Here is a 23,865-nt window from a genome sequence, read left to right as displayed (position 1 = left end):
CGGCCCTAACTCACCTCACCTTCAGTCCCAGCAGCCCTGGGGAGTGACTGCTCAAAGCATCCAGCTTTGCTTCTACAGCTTCTGATATTTTGGAAATTTGTTTTTCAATCAAAAGCTGCTGAAGGCACTATGCTCTCTCCTATTGATGCTGACCCATCATTCTGATTACACCAGGCCTCCACTCTCCACCAGCTTTAGAGATGTTTCTTTTTGCACATCTGAAGTTCCTAGCCAGGAGGAGCTAAAGCAGTGGAATGTATTTATTTGGCATTGATGCTATGATAGGAAAGTATACATTGGAGAATAACTTTAAATAACAGAGATGTACGGGCAACAAGCCAGGCAAAAAATAGCGTGTGTTGCCAGTTGTTAGAAATTATGTCTTGCAGAAACAGATGAGCTAGATTGGGACTTTGCTATTATCCAAAGATAGGAAAACCCAGACTGAAATCACATCTCTGAATTTTATGTCTGCTCCTGTTGGATCGCACTGTTTACTCAGGAGCAAAGCAGGGCAGGTAGGTTGGAGGGAGGGCAGCGGGAGGCAGAAAGCTCAGCGCTGACAGAGCCCTGTAATGGGGCTTCTCCCAGCTCTGCCCTCCCTGCAGGGACAGCTGCACTGAGCACAACTGGGTGTCTTCAGCCAATCACTCTTTCCTTTCAGCCGGAGAAAATAATGGCTGAGAGCAGACTGAAACACTTTTACGGAGGGTCAGAGTGATACAAAGTACCCTAGAGCCATACAGAGTCAGTTCACAATTTCTTTGTTTTATTATTCCATGGAATGTGCAGCAGTGACCCAGGAATGGGCCTTCGGGATGCTGTGTCACTTTGCTTCCTTCCGTCTCTGCCAGCCCACGCAGTGCACTAAGTGCACACAGCCTGATCTTCGCCATGAGGTAGCCCTGCCACAAGGCTTGGTGCTAAGCAGCTCTTCTGCATGGCAAATTTCTCTTCTCCTCAAAGCAGCGCCTAGCAAGGGACACGGCCAAGGCACGAGGGCGACCGCCAGCACCGCCGTAGCCCAGTGGCGAACAAGATGGCGGCTCCCCTCTCATACCCGTCGGCGAACAAGATGGCGGCGCGAAGCCCCGGCCCGCCATCCGGTGGCCTCGCCCCATCACGTGACCGCCTGTCGCTGGAGAAAGCCCCATGCCGAGGTCGGGCAGTCGGTGGGGTCCTGCGGAGAGTTCTTAGCTTGGGGCTGTCCACAGTGTGCCTGTCGGGAGGCTGACAGGGTAGCAGCTCGTGGGCAGGGCGGGGAGGAGCATTTCAGCGTGGCTTCAGCCTAGAAATAGGCGCTACTTTCCACCGCTCCTCTTTAGTCCTCCTGTCGCGTGTAGCTCTCTCATCCCCCTCGCTTACCCATCAGGCACAGCGTCGGACAGCTCAGTACGGTGGCCGGCAACGGAGGCGGGAAGCCAGCATGGCGGCGGCGGTGGTGGCGGCGGCCGGCCGGGTGTGCGCCTTTGGTGTCGTGCGAGCGGCCTGGCGAGGTGCGGAGGTGGGGGTTGGCCGTCCGGCCCCGAGCAGGGGGGGGGTTAACGTGTGTGCGCCTCTGGGAGGCCGAGCTGCCGGCCGGGGGGCGGCTGAGGAACCGGCACGGGGACGGTGCGGCTCTGGTTGTCCGTGCGGCTGTGTGGGGGGAGCCCGGTTGTTCTCACAGGTATTCGTGATAAATCCCGTAGGGCTCGCTCTGCAACTGGAGGCTTTCGCTGGATGGTTGGCGGTTCGGAGATGTGAGATTCCGCTATAGGTTCTGTGCTGCGGTTTGGTCTGCGGGAGACGTGCTCCTCGTCAGGCGGTGACGCTGTCACGCAGTGCTGTTAAACAGCGAGTACTGCCGGGGCTTGGGGATGCCGATGTGAAGCGGTGAATACTTGTGCTTCTTATACTGCTGAACGCCCTTCGTCTCTGGCACTGCTGTGTACCCTTCAGTAGCTCTGCCTCCTTTTGTCCATGTTGCTCTGGGCTGTGTGGCAGAGCCCTGGGGGCAGTGTTTTCCCCCTGTCGCTGTTATCCTCAAGGCTCACCAGCAGTGAGTGCCGGTACTGCTTGGTGGATTCTCCAGTTGGCGGGAGAGAGATTCTCGTCTTCTGCCCTTGGTGTTCTTTTAGGCTGTAGGTTTGGGATTCCTTAGGGGCTGCGATAATGTATCTCCATAGAGTTCAGCAGCCAAGAACACACATGCGCACAGTTGGAAGTCTTAAAAGAGTCCTAGTCTAAAGTATATGCATACTATGGGATATTTATGTGAGGGGGAATCATCTCTTGCATTGGAGAGTACCTTGAGATCCACCTTCTGTCTTCCTGTCTCTCTCTGTTTTCCCTCTTCTCCCAAAGAGACTTCTGTCACTACAGTCCATGTATGCAACCACCCACAGATCCTGCTAGTAAATTTTTACAGACTGCCATCAGAACCTTTAATACAACTTAAGTAAGTAGATTGGTGCACTGAAGTCCTGGGCAAGACTGTCCTACAGGGAAAACTACTGAAGAATAACTATTGCTGGAGATTGAGGTGGGAAGAGAGGCCAGAGTAATTTCCTAAAAATATATTCAAGTCTGGTGTTAGAACACTTGGAAGCTGAATGTGTTGGGTTCTTTGCTTTTGGCAGACCTCCCTTCTTTCTCCCCGCCTTCAGAGCCAAAGCGATGTCCTTTAGTATTTATTTATTTGTTCAGCCTCCAGAAACTTCCTTGCCTTCCTTTTCTTTGTTTCTAAAAGGAACAGTTAAGTAGTTAATAAATTCTTGGCCTTCTTCTTCAGGGTAATATATAATGATGGATGTCCGTTCTTTAGCCAGACAACAATTAAATCTTGTACGTTCAGGGATGTTAGAAAACAATTTTTGCATCCAGCATTTTCCAAATTAGATGGACGGGTTGTGTTTTTTTTTCCTGAGACTCACTTAGAGCAGAGATTTCATTGCTATGTGGGACTTCCTGAGCTTTTGTGAGATGACATGAGAAAATAGGAACAGCTCCAAAATCTCTTCCCAATGGAGATTGTTTGTATGAATGTGTAATTTCTGTCAGCGAGTTCCATTTGAATAAAAAGCAGCAAGCAAAATATAAAACAGAAAAACTCCAGGCAAGAAAGAGTTCATTGCCCACTAGAGATTAAGTTGATGGCGCTTGATATCTTCAGAAGTGCAGTTTGTGATTTAAGTAGAACACACCTCTGTTTTCTCAAACATATGTATTTTTTACTAATGATGTGCTTATTTCAGTCTAGAGCCTCCCATGTGTGTGCCTGTACTCATACTCAGGCCATTTCCACTCAATTCTAATTATAACCCTGCCATAAGCATCTCAATAGCTGTATTTTTTAATGTGTGTGTGTGTGGTTGGTGGTTTTTGTTACTCAACAGAGCCGTTCTCACCGCTGAACCCAACTTCTTGTAGTGTTTCTTTCTCTCAAGTACAGAACTAAGAACAGCTCCCTGGATTTAACTCCTGTGGGAAATAGTTACAGAAGCAGAGGGGTTGACCATGTAGGTGCCACTTGCTTAAGGAGCACAAAAAAAGGTGGGCTCAGGTTTGCTGAGCAGTGCATTCATGAAGAAAATGCACGGCTGTTTGGGCTGCTTGCTGCCTTCCAGGATGTGGGGGGTGTAGAAATCAAATGCAGTGCATGCCGGTTTGGGGCACTGAGCGTGGGGAGAGGGATTGTGCACTGTGTGTAAGTCTATGAAAGGTGATTTAAAACCTATGTGTCACTTCAGTGGAGGTTAGCAAGGTTTGGATGAAATAGACACATCAAAGTGCTTTGTATTGTGGTTGCTGTGTAGGAAATGGAGGATGCGATGCGTTAACTGCATGCATGTGGGTACCGCAGTGCAGTTTGCTTGAGACAGAATCATTAAAGTTGGAAATGACCTCTAAGATCATCTAGTGGTGTTTTAAACTGTTTGCCTTCCATAAGTATTTCTCCTTGCTTTCAGAGTGTTTATTCCCTTTGTAGCAGCATGTGCACAGAGGTATGTGGGTGTGCTTCCTTAAATACCAGTGCTCAGGGTTTCGTGCTTTGGGAATCATGGTGGTTTCTTGTGGGTACATGTTTTATTTTTCTCCCAGCATCTTCCTGCTTCTCTTGACCTCTCGCACTTGGGACCAAACCAGTTCTAGGTCCAAGCATCTAGAATAACATAACACAGCTCATAGGATTTGTTAGATATAGAAGCTGGATTTCCGGCTCAGAACTGGTATTCTCATGCTTCCAGTCTTCAAAGTGTAACCTTGTAACGTATGTTATTTTAAAAAAAGACTTAATCCTTAAAGAAAATGGTGCTAGGAGATTTTCTCTTTGGTTTCAGAGAAACAAGGATCTCACCCCATACTTCAGGAGCTTGTGGTACAAATCATAACTGTCAGATGTGGTAGCACTTCTGTAAAACTACTTTGAATCGTTACACTTCTTGAGATCAGGTGGAGATGCGATCTCTTTTTCTGTAACACTGGTGTTTATTTGGCTTTGGTTTTTGACATCTGACTTGTTCTCTTCTGTGCCCTGACCGCCCTGTCAGAAATGCATTTCTGCAGCAGTAGATGTGATTTTACTGCCTGGTGATTCTTCTCTGTTGTCATTTTGTTCTGATTCTGTTGCCTCCGTAGGCTTGTCCTTGTATTGCTGTCAGAATTTTAGAAGGAGATGCTATTTAAGATATGGAACTCTTTTGGGCTTATTTTGTTTTTGTATTTTTTGGGTGGTGCTGTGTGGAGCCAGGAGTTGGAGTCGGTGATTCTTATGGGTCCCTTCCAACTCAGATATCCTGAGATTCTGAAAGCTTGGATTTGTTTGTTCTGTTTTCTGAGAGACTCAGGAGGGCGATCCAGTTGATGTGCTCTGCATGATTCCCAACTGGCTTTTTAGCCAAGTCCCTCCCCACAGGCTTCTAAAAAGTTCAGCAGGTATGGGATGCAAGAGGTGATTTGGATGTGGTAATTGGCTGAAAGGTGAGGAGGAGAAGTGGAGCTCCTTTGTGATGGAGATCAGCTGTGGAGCTCCACAAACATCGGTGTTGTTGAGCACGTTCATGAGCATTCAAGGCATATGGGTGATATAGTTCCAGTACTTCACATGCTGTATTTATGTCTTGCTACTGACATGTTCTGGAACATTACTGCAAGTTCTGTTTCCAAGACAAAGTTTATACCTTCTGAGGGTGCAGTCTCACTCTATCAGCAATTTGTTAGAAGCCTTCTAGCTTCCTTCTCTCCATGACACTTCCTAGTGGTCCCACACTGCCTCCATCTGCAGCTTACTACTTCAAGGCAGAAGGTTTACATCTGATATCCTTTAGAAAGTAAATCATAGGAGTAAATGTTACTGGGAGTTTGTTTTTGTGTGGTGTGTATACTTGAGGGAAATGCTATTTTCAAACTAAAATGTCCTTTATCTAAACAATCTTTTTTTCTTTTTTTATCCCCAGGGTTTGCTTCTGTACCAGTGAAAGGGAGCTGCTGTTCCTATTCTAGCTTGGCGTGGTCTCTCCAGGTGCGGTGTTCCATCTCTGTCTCTCAGAACGTGATTGTACAGCAATGCAGGCAAAGCAGCTTCTTCAATACATGTGAGTCTTGAATTGGATTAAAATTACTGTCTGTAGCAAACAGAAAGAGAAGTTTGCTTTGGAAAGAACACAATCTATTTTTAGTAATTTTTTGTATCTATTCTACTTGCACATCTCGTAAGATTATAGTTGCAACTACGTTTCTCGATGGAATTGTGTGCACTAAGTTCATTTTAATAGCAAGCGAGGATTTAATTTGCATCACAATGAATCCATCCCAAATACTTAATTGTATGGGAGGGGAAAACACCTTCCCCTCTATTTCTTAGTCCTTTACTGACAGCATAAACTGTGTTTATTTTCCAAATGGTTTTTGAGCCACAGACAAGATGTACTATTTAAGCTGTTCTGTCTCAAAAATGAAATAATTAAAACACAGTAATGTGCAAAACAGAAGCTGTTGATAATGTCTTGCTAATTATCAGCCCAGCTACAGTATTGTCCTCCAATCCTGAAAGGAATTAAATGCGTGGTTGATACAACTGAGGAATGATGGCTATGAACCTATTTTGTGGTTCCTTGTCTGTGGCATTTTCTTACAACAGAGAAGAGGGAAGAGTAAGAGTATAATCTGTGGATGGGATAACTGAAGTTTGAGTCACATTGATACTTTATAATTTTATAAACTACAAGGACTCTGCACAATCATGCTTTCAGAACCAGTGGTGTGTTCCAGTCTTTGTCATAAGTGTGGTAGAGTTGTGTATGTATTTTCTTTGTATTGTAAATACAAAGGAGTTTTAAGTGCTCATGCTATCTGTCTGTTCTTATCCAGTATATTTTGACTGTTGGCTGATTTTTTTTTTTTTCAAACAGTGATAGTAGAAGGGGCTCAAAAGACCTACAAAGGGCTGTAGCGTGGAGGCTCATGGAGAAAGTTTTCTAAGGATGCCAGCTGTTTAAAACTTAGGCACTAATGGCAAGATAAAACTGTTTAGGAAGCTAAGCACTCTTTTTATTTTCATAGACTCATAGAATGGTGTGGGTTGGAGGGGACCTTAAAGCCCTAACCCCCAGCCATGGGCAGGGCTGCCCCCTTCCCCCCAGCTCAGGCTGCCCAGGGCTCCATCTGACCTAGGCTGGAGTGCCTCCAGGGATGGAGCACCACAGCTTCTCTGGGCAAATTATTTTGTTTATCGGAAATGTAAAATATAACACTACAAGTAATTTCCCTGTGATTATTTGTAGGGTAGATGTTGCCCTAATTTATGGTTATATTTATAACCTCTAGATGGGGTCTGTTTCATGAGGAATTTTTGACTGCCTTTTAGGTGACTTAATTAAAAGCATTCATTGTAATGGCATCATTATTGTTTGACTTAATAAAATTTTAAGGAAGTTACATTTAGGCAAGCTATATAAAACTGAACTTTAATAAGATGTGAGAAATTGGAATCATTTAAGTAAACTTCTTGTATGTACTCAGCAGAGACGGAAGCTGGAATACTGAAAGTTCTGTTTCAAAACATGGTTGTTTTAAGGACAGTTTTTATTCAAGAGGTCAGTCTGTAGGGGTCTTTGCTTTTAAGAACCAGACTGGATAAAAGTATATTACGCTATCATTTGTAAGTAATGTGCTACCTCACTTTGTAGGCTCTTTTGTTAGAAAGGCAGGTTACAAATGTGGGTTGAATATGATAAAGTAGTGCTTGGTGCTTAAGAACCATTTTGTGCGTTTTTCAAAGCAATTGGGAAGGCTGGATAAGTGGGTTGATCCCATAGGAACATAGAGAATATAGTAATTGCTTTTTCTTTGTACAATTCATCATGCAGTTTGTTAGGAAATGTAAAATTTTATACTATTGATTTCAAACATGAGCCAAATCTGCTGAGTTCTCATACCAATTAGATAATGATAGATGGGGTGTGCAATGCTAATCTTGGCATTACGATTACTCTCAAATTTTCCCTGTTCTTTTTCCACTTAGATGCATGCAGTGGAAAGATAAGCCACTTAGTTAAAACAGCAGCAAAACTTTGTGCAGTTCATTTGTTCAATTTATGAACACAGATGTAAGCCTTAAGGCCAGTTGTATTCTAACTCTGTCTATACTGGGCTTAGGATACATCACCAACTTGTTTTCTTTTGTGCACCATTTCCTGAAGCTCGTTTGGGATCACCTGTTCCTGGAATTGGAAAGAAGGGTGTCAGGAAACAGCTGTATCTGGCACAGAGTTGGGCTTTGTAGGTTTTTGGAATGAAGTGCTGACGGAAGCGTTGGACAGTGGAAACTCAGCAGGTTCTGCATGAACATAAAGAAACATGACTGTGATGGAGATTGAGAACTGGCATAGGTTTTCCAGGGAGCCTGTGGAGTCTGTACTTGGAGATGTTCAGAAGCTGCCTGGACAACTGGATCTGGGCAGCCTTTCTTGAGCAGGGAGCTGGGACAAGGTGAGCTCCAAAGGTGCTTCCAACCTCAGCCATCCTGTGAGTCCAGGTGGGATTGCTGCAAAGCACTGACTCAAATCTGAGGGCATTGGGGTGATGGGAAACTCTGGGTCTTTACTGAGCTGAAGAGCTGACTAGAATGGGGCTCAGTGGGTCTTGTTTACTCGAAGTCTGGAGCAGAGATCAATTGAAGTTTAGCTACTAGATCCTTCTTGACGCGGTTTTGTGTTCTGTTGTGGTGGTATAAATGATGAATTGGTAAAAGGAAAATAACATTTCCTTGTCAAATGCAGAGTACTTTGACTGAAGAGCTGCCCTAATGGCTGTTCATACACCCCAGCTGAATGCATGAATTTGCTCTGCCACGAGTCGGCAATGTGTGGCTGTCTGCATACTTCCTTTTTATAGCACCTGTGAGAAACATTGACTTCTTTTCATGCTGTTCAGTCTCCTTGCACACTAACTACTGCATCTCTGTCCCTCTTTCTACATGTTCCATCGGGGTTTTAGGAGCATGCCTTCCTATGTCACTTTGTACTTCTGTAAGCCTATCACTCTCCTCTAGAAATACTTTTAAACCAAGAAGGTTGTATTTGGTTTTCCTGCCTGGTTTTGGTTTTTTACTGGTTTTCTTTGTGCTGGTTGCAGAGCAGCTCTTGCTGAGCTGTTTCCACTTTCCTTTCTCCATGGTAATTAACAGCTGGAGTTGAATAGTTCAACATCTTCAAAATTCAAATGAAGTATGATATTAACAGTATAAATCACGTTATGGCACTCATATCCTTTAGTAATAAAGTTGTTTCAGAAGAGTGGTAACATGAAATGATCGTATCTGCATTTTTAATGCAAAATATAATTTTCAAATGAAATGTCAAATGACAGTTCTTCGTGACTGAGAAAGCAATGGTACTTCTGTGTCTCATTAGTGAAGGCTTACTTCTCTTCCATCTTACTCTTAAAAGTGTTAACATGCTCTTGGTAGCAGGGTCACCTGTACCCTTCAACTTGATCTTTAAAAACAGTTGAACTCATTTAAATAGGAGGAATTGCAGTTATCCTAGGCAGTCTGTGGTCCTTATCTGGATAGCTGACTGCTGCACTCTGAAAGGGGCATACGCTGGGATTTGTTGTTTGTCCGGTGACTTATTTCAGTGAGTTTGTGATGAAGTAATTTAAAATGCTCCTGTTATTTCAGGCTTCAATTCTGTCCATCTCTCTCCTTTCCACCCACCCCACTGTGAAAAGCAGTTATGTTTGTATTTACTTAATGATTTCATGCACTTTGTTAAGGACAGAAGGACCTGATTTTTCTTTCAGACGATGATTGGAAAATGAATGCCTCCCTCTGAAAAGCCGTATCTCAACAGACCTGGCATAACAGATAGTCTTGCTTGTGCCTGTTTCTGTCCAGCTTTTGTGTGTGAAGATAGAGCAGTTTTGTTTTCCTACCTCTCGTTATGTTTACGTGCTCTTACGAGCAGGCAGGCAGACCAGAGAATGTATATCTGGGTTGGAAATTACCTTCAAGATCACCAAGTTAAACCATCAACAAACCACACCCCTTTGTGCCACATCTGCACATCTCTTAAATCACCCCCAGGATGGAAGCACCACCACGTCCCTTAGCAGCCTGTTCCAGTGCTTGGCCACCTGCTCCTCAAAGAGATTCTTCCTAATGTCCCATCTAAACCTCCCCAGAGCAGCTTGAGGGCTTTAAATTCCAGTAGTGCTGACGACTTCTGGGCAGGTGCTTGAGCTTGTAGTTGTTGAGAAACACGGATTGAAAAGTGCTGTATGTTTCATGGAAAAAGTATGTATCTGTCTGAGGAAAATGTGAGGCAACAACCTTTATGCCACAGAATTGAGTTGAAATATGTAAGCTGCCATTTCTGAAGGCAGCAGAGGCACACAGATGTGTCATGAATACTGAAAATAATTGTTCCCCATCATCCCAACCTTTTGACAATAACAGCAAGCAAAATTTCTCCAACATCTGTTGTGTATCCAAGGACATATGAGACTAAAGATCTTTTATTTGAGCCTGCAGTTGTACCAAAATTATGCTTTTCCAGTCAGTGTTAATTCCATTAGTTACTGTTGCGAACAAATGAAAAGAATTTAATTTCTCTGTTGCTAGGTGATGTTTCCTTATAGGTTAGAATACAGAGTAAGGAACATGACTGTCTTTCAGAGCTTGTAGAATAGTTTGTAGCAATGAAGAGGGAATCATATTTAGACCAACAATATAAAATTATACTCAGAGTAACATGCGTTGTCTTTGGAGACTCTCCTTACTGCAAGCAATTATACTCCGTATAAATCTCTGCATTTGTGCTCTTTATTGGAAGCATCAGTTCCTGAAAGGCTGCGTGTTAATTAAATTTGATATGAAATTTTCCCAGTCCTATGTGAGTTGTCTTTGGATTAAGCAGTTCATTTTTCTGCCTTGCCTACTTGAGAATCAAAGAGAAAGAACTATTATTTTTCAAGTTTCAGTTTCTTTATTGAATGAAGTATGACCACTCAGATACACAACTAATGGGTTACCACCTGTCACTGTCAGTAGCAGCATATGGAGAGTTTTGTTGTTTCTGCACTGAGGATGTCAAGATCTCCAAAATACACATTGCTCTATTCTTTTTCCTTTTGTGAGGGCAATGCCTGATGCATTTATGTGTATGCTGAAGACATGTGAAGCTATGAAATCAGACTTCTCCTTTGTTTTAGATGTTTCACTTCATTTATATGAAATGCCTAGTTCTACAGCAATGGTAAGGCTGTCTCCAGCCTCGATAAGTATTGTGCTTGGAAGTAGAAGTTAACATGTGCAATCTGAAGTGACACCTAAATCATTTGCCTCATGTGTGCTTCGTGTTCAGCCACTGAAATGAGCCGTAGCTTTTGTTCTTATGACAACTTATCTACGTGAAATTTTTGCCCGGTGCTTCTGTGTCAACTGCTTTGGAGCTGTGGTTATTGTTATTAAGTGGTCCCTGAAAGTCTGAAACATTTCACTGTCTGTCTTTTATATTTTATGCTGCCCATGCACTGCTTTGCTTCTTAATGAAAGTTTTTTGGCTAATTATACAGGTAAAATTGAAGCATCAGGAACATACATTTACATGAGGACAGAGAAAAACTAATGGAAGATGAATTAAATGGATATTGCTTAAGACTGAGCATAGTCTTGATTTCTTTTTCAGGCTTTGTATCTTGTTAAAGCTTAAGATCAGAGGCTTAGAAATCTGGAGGCCATACTGTTGTTTCAGAAACGTCTTTCAAAAAGAACAACTGATAACAAATATGAAAACTGATCCATTAGACATTACTGTGAGGCAATCTAGGAGTTAAAAATGACCTTTTACAGTATGAGGAAATCATTGCCTCTTAAGGCCAAGCATCTGTCTGAGCATCCCATTTCCAGCAGTGGCCCATGCTATGGGAAGAAAATAAGAGTTGGATGCGCAAGTTGGGATGGAAAACTCCTCAAAATTACAGAATCATAGAATGGCCTGGGTTGAAAAGGACCACAATCATCATCGAGTTTCAACCCCCCTGCTACGTGCAGGGTCGCCAACCAGCAGACCAGGCTGCCCAGAGCCACATCCAGCCTGGCCTTGAATGCCTCCAGGGATGGGGCATCCACAGCCTCCTTGGGCAACCTGTTCAGTGCGTCACCACCCTCCGTGTGAAAAACTTCCTCCTAACATCTAACCTAAACCTCCCCTGTCTCAGTTTAGAACCATTCCCCCTTGTCCTATCAGTATCCACCTTCATAAACATTTGTTCCCCCTCCTGTTTATACTCTCCTTTCAAATGTTGGAAAGCAAAAAAATCTCCACAACATTCGGCGATTTGCAGTGTGGAATTTCTGTGTTTTGTATGTTTGAGTGTTTTTTCTTCTGTGAATTTAACTGCTTTTCACCCCTGTAAATAATGCAACAAGAGTACATTCTCTTTTCTGGAAATGAATAAGCTTGTCTTTACAAGGTCAAGGAAATGTCCCCTGCTCTTGAGCATGTTGAGGTTTGTGATGTGTTGGGTTCCCAGAGGAGCTGATAAGCCTTTGACTTGTCTCTGAGGAAAAGAAAAATGACGTGTTTTCATTAAGCATCTGAGTGTAGGCTCTGTAATTTATCTTGTCACTTGTAATAGAATATATAAGTATTCCCTTTTGAGATGCTTTTTCGTATTTCACGTGTGGAGAATTTTTGTTCCAAATTTTGTTTTCCTTTTGACTGGAGAAAGGAAATGGTTGAAGCATCATACCATTTTAGAATTCATCTGCTAACAGAAGTTACATTTTTAATCCAAGCTGAAGCCTGAAATGATTGGGAAGACCTTACAAGGTTCCTTAAGATAATATGGATGCATAGATGTAATGGCGCTGACAGGCAACAACGCACTATAATAAATGTGTTTATCATAACACATTCCTTTCTTAATTTTGTTAATATTAATGTGGATTTGTGGTGTTCTCCTGCTGGACTGTTTGTCATCAAAAAGCTGAAACAGAAGTTGCTTGTTATGTGGAAAAAGTGAGCCTTCACTCACAAAGTTAATCCTTTCTTCTTTTTGTTCCCTTCCATTTTCCAGTTTACTGCTATTTGTATTTCTTTTTGTAGTAAGCAAGCTGGGAACTCTCATCTTCCTTGAGGCAAAGAAATCTACTTTTAATCTCAGTTGATCAGATCTTGATTCTGTTTTTTAATACGGTTTACACCAAGCTGTTTTGGTAATGCTTGCGAGTTACTGAGGTGTGACCTAATACACGTCTTCCCCTGAAGCAACTGCTGGGCTGTCTGGCTCCTGAAATCAGACAACAGCATAGAAGTGCATGAAACCAAATCCTTTTCAAATATTACAGGAACCTTTTATGCAGGTTGAGTAAAACAGAGTGGCATCTTAACTGTTGGTAGTTGATGATCAGCTTGTATAGCAAGCATGCTTTCAACAAAATTCAACAGTGGATTTTTTTTTTTTTTTTGGCCATAAAATAAAATCTTAAATGTCACATATTGCCCTTGTTTGTAGCTTTGTGCTTTTAAGTAACTGGCTGGATCTGTGTGGTGAGTTTGGTTTTATGACCTGGGCCATTACGACCTTTCAGTAGTAATGGAGTGCTTTTAGCTTCACATTTCTATGAACTGGTACAGGGGCAAAAGAAAGATCAGACCATAAAGCATTAAGAGACTGCATACCTACTGTGCTGTCTTCATTTGAGAGTTTTTTCTCCATTGTGAAAAATACTATGGTTACTCAGGTTACTTTCACCTCTGTGAGAGATTTTTCCTACAGATGGTTTTTATATATATATATATATATATATATATATATATATATATACACACACACATACATACGTGTGTGTATATACACATATATATGCACTCCAGTCGTGCTAGTGCTTTGCTGCCAAGTCAGATTGACCTTCCTATGGTCAGATTTCGATTTTCTTAGTTGCTGTGTTGGCTGTCGTAAGCTGTGCCCTCACTATTGTAATCTTCTTGACTGCTGCCTATCTCCTCTGTATTCTATTCCTGTCACTGTCTTGAAATGATTTTGATATCTGACATCTTACAAAGAGCTCTCAGCTCTGGAGCCCACAGGCTTCTGATATTCCATTAAATACAGCTGCTTTCCAAACAAGTGATGATACCACTAGAGATTGATTAGATGAGCCACACTATGCTACCAAGTGTGGTGTTTCCCTCTTGTTCTAATTTTATCAGATTCTGTTCTGTGATTGAGGCCAAAATGAGGTTTGTTCTGACCTCCTCTTGCTGGATCTATTGACATTGATTTGTCTCCCTTGCTACAGTACAGTCTCTTCGCTCTGTGACTTCTGCTGCTTTCCCTGTATCGTCAAGAAGCAATGTTATGATGTAGACATTGAGGCTAAGAGGCTCAACAGGAGCAATCTTCAACCACTGAATTCATACCAACAATCATATCGTCCATGTGAAAAGCCACATCATACTTTATCTGCTTACCAGCAGTCTTTGTGTCGATCTGTAATGCAGTGTTAGCTTAGGGTACCATTAGTATTTGTTGTGTGTGGAAAATCTGTTATCTATCACAGCATGTATTTTGTTAGAAGTAATGAGAACATCATATTTGGTAGCTTCTTGGACTTTGTAGTGTTTTGTTTCTTCCTCTGTACTTGCTTTGCAATGTTTTGAGTGCCAACTACATGATTTGGGATTGTCCTTCTCAAAAAAGAATCGTAGTCAAACATCCCAGTTGGATTAAGGGCTTTTGGCTGAGAAAGTGGGCGTTGTGCCTTTGAAAAAGCCCCCTTGACCCCATATCTGAACTTACCCAATGCAAAGAAAGTTGAGTACTGAACAGTAGTTCTGGAAATACTGGCTAGCTCCACATCCTCACCTTGATGTCAACATGGCAGGGCTCCCCGACAGTGTAAAGTTTGCTATGAAATACACACCTCCTCGACCTCCTCCAACAACCCTGTATGTTGGGTGTATCATGGAGTGGGTGAGGCTGGAAGGGATCTCTGGTGGCCAGCTGATCTGAACATCTGCAGACAGTGAACGTCCTGCATGATCGCCAGATGAGAAGGCCGGCTGAAGCTGGAGAGTTCTGCAAGGAGGCTGTTTGGTGCTCTGCATTCCTTCCTCTGCCCACCATTTCCATAAGCAACAACAGAGTGCTTTGTATTTAATTAGAACATGAAAATATCCACAGATTTAAGTTGGTGATAATCTATGTTTTGTGGGGTTTTTAAGCAGGCAACTTAGGTATTTCTTTAGAAAAAAGATGTTGACTCCCATGAATGTGTGTCCTTGGCCAAGTGCTTAAAGGTATTGCTGATCTGAGCTCCTAATCAGTGATTGTCTTTTACTGACCTGAGAATTAGTACCTTACCAGGGCTGGTTGGGAATGTCTGCCCTTAAATTGTTTCTGAAAATTCTTTTAAAAATGATGTATGTGTGCATATCTGATTGCAGTTGTCAGCAGCAGAGGCACATCTATCTCTGCAGCAGGTATGCATGTGTGTAGTAGGAAATTACTTTCTTAGCAATGTACTAATCCTACAGTTTAAATCCCAGCCAAGGTAGGTTTAACTCTGTTTTTTTGTTCAGTTTCCAATATATGAGGTACTTGTACTTTACTTATGAAAACTTTCCTATTTCAGCGACAGCTGAGGAGCTATGGAAAGGAGCTTTGGCAGAGACTGGTGTGGGGGTAAGGAAAGGAAGAGGAAAGAGAAGGAAGAAAAAGCTGAAAAAGAATCTCAACAGAGGCCAGGAGATTGGGGAAGGTAGGTTTGTAAATAAAGGGTTGAAGAATGTCTTAACCTTTTCACATGCAGTGTTCTTTGAGTTAACAAACAGATAAGTTGCTGTTAATTTCTGTGATGTCTGAACAGCTTGAGGTATTTTTGTTTTCTGAACAAATAAAAATCCTTGTGCAGGTGTTTAAAAATGAAAGAACTGCATTAAACACAAATTATGTCACAGAAAGCACTTCAAATGTGTGGGAGCTTTTTATTGTATTGAACTCTTCCAACGCGCGGAATTTCAGCCCTAGTTTGGCATAAAACTCCTCCTCTTATTTTCAAGGACGCTCTGGTTTCCTCTGGCCTGGCCTTAATGCTCCTCTGATAAAAAGTGGGAGAGTACAGACACTTACTCAAAGGAAAAAAGAAGAACGAGACAAAATCCAGTCTGAGATTATTCAGCAGAGAGATACGTGGGAGAAGAAAAGAAAAATAAAAATCAAGAGAGAGGGAGGCTGGAGTGGAAAGTGTTGGGGAGGTGTCCTTTTGGATCCTCCTGACCCAGGTCCTAATGGAGGTAAGAGGACTGAATTAATATCTCTCTTAGTCTTATTAGCCTTTTTGTCAAGGGGCTGCTAAAAGGGAGATCCAGACTTTTCCTGTGGTTTGAAAATCCAGTTCGTACTTCTGTTTTGGATGCCTTTGTGTCTGTACATATGCTGAGATGTTAATTTAGACAGCTGGAACAGAACAAGTTGCATTTTCTCAATCGAGATTCATTGTTAGGTGAGCGTGTTATGGACAGAAGTTGGAGTGTGGAAATATTTTTGTGTGTTTAGTGTCAGTTGTCTTGAGTATGAAATGCAGCTGTGTTTTTGCATCCTTTCTTAAAGGATCTGTCCTGCGAAATCAACTGTTTCTTTCTAATAATGTAGTGAAATACAGTTTAAGATGTTGCAGTTTGAGTGTAGCTACTAAGTTCTTTGTGCTGTCTAGAGAAATACCACAGTGAAACTAGAGATCTTAGAGTGGACAAGTAAACTGTTTTTATCATGCTGTTCTTCAGACCACTAGAGAATTTTTGGTAGCTTTAACAACTAGAACCCTAACCCTCTTCAATTAAGCATGAAAATAAGTTGCTACATCCAGCTGAGTTTTCCTTGTGAAGCACTTAATGATGCTTGTATGATGCTTGAGGATGATGCTTGTTGCTGTTTTTCTGTAGGCTTGTATGTCTCATGAGGTAAGAATGACAGCTAATTTTTCTCTAGCACTTGTTTCTGACTAGTTGCAGTCTCATTCTCCTAGCAGTTAAGCTTGGTTCATGTCTTCATTACCTAGAGAAAGCTGTGATGTTGGAACACATGTTGCAGAAAGCCTTTATAAATAGGACTTGCTGCATAAATGGAAATCCCCCTATGAGTGGGAAATTACGTATATGGATTGCAGTAACTTTTTTCTGCTCTCCTTGCAGTCCCCTTTGTTGCTCAGTCTACCTGCTGTGTTGTTCATGAATTATTTCACCTGAGTATTTTCTGGTGATGTTCTGTTGAACACTAATTCAGAATTCAGACATGCTTTGCACCAAGCCATGAGAGTGGCACAATGCTGTTGTCCATGTAGAATGAAGTCATTTTGTTGGTTATTTTTTTTTATAGCTTTTTGTCTTGTAAATACATCCCACGTAAATTTATCCCACATTGCTGTCTTGCACTTCTCTGCTCTCTTCCCAGGCTTTCAATTCCTGTAGCTGGAATAGGTAATTCTGTGGCTCGTGTTGCTATGGTGTCTGAAATATATTGTTTCCCTCAGACTTTCCTTGTGAACTTGTGGAGCTCTTACCTTCTGATCTCTTCACACTTTTTTCTTTATCCTTGATTATAGGAATAACTGGTTCTATTTCAATATCAGCCTAATACCATAGAGTATAAATGAAGAATTTCCTGTGTTCACTTCCCTGCATTTCATTTTCTTACCTTGAGAGTACGTGTACTGTGGAAGGTAGCGACACGACAGTGGAGGAGGCAGCCTGTCTTACAGGTGAAAACTAGAAGTTTGAGAAGTTAATGAATTGTTCCAAATTCCTCAGAATTATTGCTGGAATATAGAGGAAAGTCAAGAAAATTTCATGGTTTGAGTTCTGTGCTTTAAACACAACACTGTTGCTTTTAAAATCAAACGTATTTTCAAGAAGTTTATTCTGTTAAAAGTAGGAGCAGCAGCTGCAAACAGCACTTACGTATGTGTGAATTGTACTTTTCAGTATTTCTCTGGATTTCGGTGTGGTTACTGATCATAGAATCACAAAGGTAGGAAAAGACCTCCAAGATCATCCAGTCCAGCCATCCACCTACCACCAGTATCTCTCCCACTAAACCAAGTCCCTTAACTACAACATCTAAACTGTTCTTGAGCACTTCCTGGGACAGCGACTCTGCCACCTCCCTGGGCAGCCTGTGCCACTGCCTGACCACTCTTTCAGAGAAGAAATGTTTCCTAATATCCAACCTGAACCTCTTCTGGTGCAACTTCCAGGTCGTTCTGTCTTGCCCTATCACTGTTAGCTGGGAGCAGAGGCTGACCCCCACCTGGCCACAACCTCCTCGCGGTTGTAGAGATCTGTAAGATCACCTCTGAGCCTCCTCCTCTCCAGACTAACAATCCCAGACCCAGCTGCTCCTCGTAAGAGTTGATGTCGGTTACCTGCATTGAAGTTGGCTGTAGCAGTCAGTTTAAGTTTTGCCAAAAAGAGAAAAGAACACTACAGTAAAAATATGAAGATGAGATTGTCAGCTTGTATTATAAGCGTGCTTGAGAAAAGCAGTTTCTGATTAGCATACACCAATTCCCTCCTAGTCCTTTAAAAATTGTGAGGATTTGCAGATCCCCACAGTTCAGTCGCCATCTCTTTATTCAGAAGAATAATGAAATGACTTTGTAGGAGAGTGAGGACATTGGCTGTGTTCAAAGCACTGTCAGGGTGGTAGAAGGAGCAGACTTGAAACAATCCAACCTTATGAGTCTGTCTGTCCTGAGACTGGCCGGAACAGAGTCCCTGGTGTCCAGCCAGGTGTGAGCTGTGGTTTGAGATGCTGCCATTCAGCCCTGCCTACCTGGTGTTCTGGGAGGCTTCCTCTAAATTGTACTGAGATGATCACATTTATAACAGTCCATATAAATGATAAAGCAACATCTGAGTACCTGTTTTTTTTTTTCCCCTCTACCATTCTGTTTTAAACTCTGCTGTGACTATACCAAATGTAAGCAGTGTTTAACGCTAGTCTTTGAAATGGTGGCATTAACTCTAGTGTTATAAATGGTAAAAGCTCTAGTTCGTAAAGTAAATGGGAAAAGCAGGAGATTGGTAAGATCTCCTATTTATTCTGCCTCTTATACTGAGATGTTGCATTTTACCCTATTGCCCATTGATTTCAAAGGCAGTCATTTTTCTTTTTTCTGGAATAAGGCTTTTCTTGTAGTGTGTGTCAGGGTGAAGGCCTCTGGATAAGATAAGATCTTGTGGTGCTTTTGGTGGCATGGTTTTGTGCTCTCTGCTATTGCTTGCCAGCTTTGGAGTTAGTACTTATAGATGGTATGTCATGCCCAGAGCTCTGCCCTGCTGTAGCTCTTTCCTACCTCGTGATTTCATAGGACATTTCAAAAATGTCTTATTCCTTTCAAGCCCCTTTTAATGACAAAGCAGAAACATACTGATTTTAGTGCAGTGAAAAGGATGTGTTCAGCATGCAGAGCTGAATACGTGACATATACCTGAACGTAGCTCCTCTTATCATGATGACATGAATTGAACGCCACGTGACATGGAAGCAATGCGTAATGCTTTAACCATAACTGGACAGAATGAATGATGCTGTAGTTGTCTTTGATTGCAAAGACTTTTTCTTTTCAGGAAGCATTTGAAATTGAAAGAGGTTAAAAGAGAGTCTGGCTGCACTGTTGATTATTTGATGTGGCTATGCTTTGTTTTTTCTCTTCTCTTGAATTTCACAGGAATATATATTAAGAAATGCAGTTTGAGTCCTTGTTGGTTGTCTAACATGTTTCAGAACATTCTGAACAGTTCTGGCTAATAATATTGCTGTGGTGGAAGTTGACCTTTTGGTGACGTTTTTAACCATTTACAGCCTTTGCGTGTTGCACATTAAGCATGGTGGTGGTTTGTTTTCTTTGTTTGTTTCACAGTTTTAAGGCAGTATTTTTCTTTAATCATACTATAGACTATTGTTTTTCATAGCATTTCTGCAACAGGAGAGAATTAGAAAGAATCTCGGATATAATTTAATAAAAATGTTTCAATATAAGTGCTGGCTTGCAGTGATTTCCCAAAGAGTATTTCAGGTTTAATTTGGAAAGATTGTGTAGCTTAACTTGTGGTTAAAATATTGAAGAGATTCTGAGGTCAGTTCAGGTTTTCATCAGCTCTGTTATTACTTTCTGTGTGATGTTCAGACAAAACTATTAAATTGATGCCTTGCTTTACTGTTAAAAGAAGTATGATTTTTTTCTTCCTGTGTGCTACACAAATTATTTGAATTGGACAATCTTTAGAGACTGTTTGCATCTCACTTCTGCAACCGCTGTACTTGAACAGATAACGTATTGATTCCAATTGGAAGCCGGGATACCTAATAGGGGACAGTGGATGTGTGTAGGTTTTCATCTCTTTAATTATAACAGGAACTGTACTGTAGTTATAACAGCAGTGGTATTACACTTTCTAGGAAATTACCATTTGAACTGGATTTTTTTTAAAGCTAGATTTCTTAATAGATGTTGATTTGTACTAAAGAAATAATAATAAAATTATGCACTCTAAATAAAGAGTTACACATTGCTTTCTGTTTTAAAAGAACGAATGAATGGACTCGTATTACAAAGTACAAAGCCTGCTCCAAAAATAAAGCCTCCTATTTGGCTCACAGCATTATAGGCAGATGGTGGTGGTACAGCAGCAGGGTTTGAACCTTCCCACCAGTATCCCTGTGTGGCAGCACAGGGGCAGTCTGACACAACGGCGTCTCACATGGGAGTGCATGTAAAGCAAAGGTGTGGAATTGGGTCCCTCAATGCAGGGGAAGTGGCTCTCATTGATGCTTGCTGAGCATTTATGGCAAGCAAACAGTAGATCTGAGCACAGTGAGAGTTAGGCTTTGTGGGCAACATTCTCTAAGCAATGGCACTTTGTGGATTGTTCTGAGCACAGCATGCAGACTCCTGTTCATCACTGGTGGCAAATGCATAGCATTTTCATAGTGGTCGCCATAGTGGTGGCGACTGTTGAAAAATAGTGTTTTGTAGCTGAGAGCTTGCTCTATGAAATATGTTATTGTGCCCTTCGTATCTGTTGTAGCTTCCATAGAGACAAGTAGGAGGCATTACTTTTGGAAGAAGCTGTATTTTGAGGCCTTCTTGAAAGGAAGCAGCTAATAATCTTTGTTTTTAGATGTGTTCAAATTATTTTCTACTTACTGCTGAGATGAATTTATAAATTACAGCTACATAAAAATTGCATCCTCTTTTAAATTATATTAGCTGCAGGGAGTTGTGCTGATATGTAATTAATACAAGGAAATGTAATACACTACTTTTTCCCCTACAGAAACTTACGAGGATTTTGAAACAAGAGTCATTGAGGTAAGCATTACAAAACTTTCCAAGGACTTCAATTATAATTGTTTTATATTGAACTTGTAATTATTTAACAGTCTTCACTAAGTCAATGTTACAGAAATTAGTCTAATGTGTTCTTTCAACTGCATGACATAATCTGGCATTCTGTTCATGGAGACTTCTCTGTTGAGGAACTAATATCTCATTGGAACGAGTGGCTGTGAAATGGCAAGCGCTTTCCCATAAAGCTTTAACAGTTCCCATGCAATGGTAATACAAGCCATGTAGATTCTAAAATACTTAATACTTGAAAACTACTGGTGATGGGTGGATGGTTGAACTAGGTGATCCTGTGGGTCTTTTCCAACCTTGGTGATTCTATGATTCTAATCTTTCCATTGCATGTCCTGTGATCTTTTTTCAAGCATAGAGTAGCACTACTACTGTGTAACTGATTGCATGAGATCCCTTGGCTGGTGTGATGTGATTAACTGGTTACTAAATCTGGATAACTGAAGATCTTTGCTCACCGATTACAATGCTTCAGGCTAAAAGTCAAGGCCTTCAACACTGCTAATAGAAGTTGTTTTGAAGGCCCAAATTCTTCATGATGATTTCAACAGAAATGCCACTCCGAATGTGGTCAGAGAAAGTGCTTTTTAAAAATGGTAAAGGTGAATTTTGTTTTAAAATCAAGATCAACTATTAGTAATAGACTTGGAATAGTGAATTGTAAAGTGTTAGTAGTGCAAATATGTGCTGTTGCTTCTCAATGGAAGAGCAATTCCTGGAGAATGCAATGCATTCCAGAACAGACCATTAACAGTTAGAACTGTGCATGCTCATGCTATTGCAAGTTATTAGTTTTTTTTAACTTCAAACATTTGTTACTATGGAAGCCACGAAACTAGTTGAAGCCTTGCTGGGGCAAGTCCTGACTTCAGTAGTAAGCTCATTTCTTGTGGCTCATTTGCTATCAGCCTGGAACCAAATGATGCTGAGCATCCAGAAAAGGCAGTAGCTCTGGAAGTCAGAGCAGTATTTGCCCTCTATCCTTGCATTCCTTTCTCTTCTACCCATGTCCTGTCTCAAGTGAGATTTGTGGTAGCTGTGGACAGCTAATTTTCCAGTGTTGTATGCAGCTTGAAATCTCAATAAGTTGTAGCTTTTCTTGTTGGTTTTTAAGTACTTGATGTGTTAGAAAGGACTCAATATTTTACTGAAATGACTGAATTATTAGAAAGCAAAACTCAGCAAGGTATAGCAAATTGACCACTTCCAGCTGGGGGCATCAAATTGGTAAGTTTGGCCAAGTCTTTCTTGTTCATAAGCGCTGATCTTAATGGTAAAGGAGGAAGTGCTGAGAGAAATTCAGTGTTCCTTGCAGCCCTCTTTGATTGGGTTGAAATCTTAGAGCTGTTTTTTGTCTCCTGGAGCCCTGAAGCCCAACCACAGAACCACAAAGCAAGGTGGCAAGAGCAGCACCACAAAGCAGGGTGAATACCTAAGAACTTGGGAGATCCTGGATTGTGCTTTTGATAAATTAAACCCCGCTATACAAATACTCAGGGGCATAAATCAATCCAGTGGCTTTGTGATGAAAGTAATCGAATAAACTTGTTCCTTTAGAGTATTCTCATGTTGCTTACTTACCCTAGATGAAATTGCTTATAAGATTTGTCTCCCTTTCAGAGTTATCATCAAAATCTTATTTGCAATTAATATTTAACTACTTTATTATTGGAAAAAGTACACACATCTAGCTGCTGCAGTGAAAAGACTGCTTTAATTTCTAACCATAATCTTAGAGCTGAGACATTAACCTGGATCTGTGTTCTCTGTTAGACGCATAGCAAATCTCTGCTCAATACAAATCTTGTGATCATTGTGAAAAAGAGTGACTGTCCAATGAGTTGCTATGCAGTTTTAAATAAGTAGTGTTGACTGTTCATCACTTTACCCTCATCATTGTTACAGTTTTGCTTATTAGCCAGTTATGTGAAATATTGCTTGTATTTTTTGCCAGTGCTGTGTTACAGCGCTGTCCAGACGTGGTGTTTATACCACTCTGACTTGGAATTTCTGTTTGGTTTCACTCTGAGCATTTCATCTCCTGTTCTGCTACCAAAGCTGTCTAGTGATGCCTGTTTTGGAAGGAATCATACTTTCTCTGTACCACCACCAGGTACCGGCCCATCTCAGTCTGTATTTATTTTAAAAACCAAGTTGCTATTTAAGATCCTTTGATTTGAATGACTGAAGTGGCAGTGGAATGCACAAGCACAGAGAAATAACACACACTTGGAAATCAATGTGCAATCAGGTTTTTTAGTTGGATCTTTGATCTCAACTCCGTACATTCCATGTGAAAATTCACAGGTAATGTACTTATGTGGACTGAAAGAGGAGTTGCAGGTATACCAAAAAACTGATGATTTTTTTCAGCAATCTTAAACCCTGTTTTCTTTATCAAAATATAAAGCACAACTGCATATTTTTTTGCTGTTTGCAGGGCTGTGTTCAGCCAATGTATCACAGTGCACACAGCCATTTGCCATGGTGGAGTCAGCACCGCACTGTGCTCCCCTCTCCTCCCCTCCTTGTGCCAGTTTCAGCCCATGCTGATGGCACACTGTTGGGAGCCATGGGTGCGTGCCCAGGGCTGTGCTGAGGATTGGACTCATCTGTCTGAGGGGCTTGCTCTTATTTGCAAATTGCTTGAAGGCTGAAGGGAGTACAGTGATGAGTCTTTCCTCTCTTCTCACCTTGGGCACGCTACAGGTGCCTTACCAACGGGGTGTCTCCTCTCTAGCTACTGAATCCCATTCCCCATCATTTAAAGGAAGGGAGGGAATTGTCAACTGTAATCCTTCATCCTAAATGTAACAACAAAATGGATTTCACCTCTTGTGTCTATCCACTTCCCGCATGTCCTGGCTGTCAAGGGCTTGAAAACTTTTTGAAGTGTTCTGCTGTCTCGGGACTTGCCATGTAGCTTACCAATTCTGACATTTCTTTTTCATGCTTAA

The 23,865-nt window shown here is 41.5% G+C and overlaps 1 protein-coding gene across 2 annotated transcripts in view; it reads left to right on the top strand.

The window, feature by feature from the left end:
- The window catches only part of MRPS5 (mitochondrial ribosomal protein S5), a 45,067-nt gene that overhangs the window by 155 nt on the left and 21,047 nt on the right, over nt 1–23,865 (top strand). Inside the window, exons 1-5 of one of the 2 annotated variants that reach the window (NM_001199390.2) lie at nt 1,404–1,496; nt 5,436–5,573; nt 15,122–15,247; nt 15,549–15,782; nt 20,826–20,860. In NM_001199390.2, coding sequence (NP_001186319.1) covers nt 1,427–1,496; nt 5,436–5,573; nt 15,122–15,247; nt 15,549–15,782; nt 20,826–20,860 — 603 coding nt within the window. In that variant the 5' untranslated portion in view covers nt 1,404–1,426. Of the gene's footprint in view, nt 1–1,403; nt 1,497–5,435; nt 5,574–15,121; nt 15,248–15,548; nt 15,783–20,825; nt 20,861–23,865 lie in introns of those variants that run through there. The other variant, XM_040696919.2, reaches the window with a different exon arrangement.

Source organism: Gallus gallus, chromosome 3, assembly GCF_016699485.2.
Source record: "Gallus gallus isolate bGalGal1 chromosome 3, bGalGal1.mat.broiler.GRCg7b, whole genome shotgun sequence".
In the NCBI taxonomy this organism is placed as follows: domain Eukaryota; kingdom Metazoa; phylum Chordata; class Aves; order Galliformes; family Phasianidae; genus Gallus; species Gallus gallus.
This window is presented reverse-complemented; position numbering and strand designations above follow the sequence as displayed.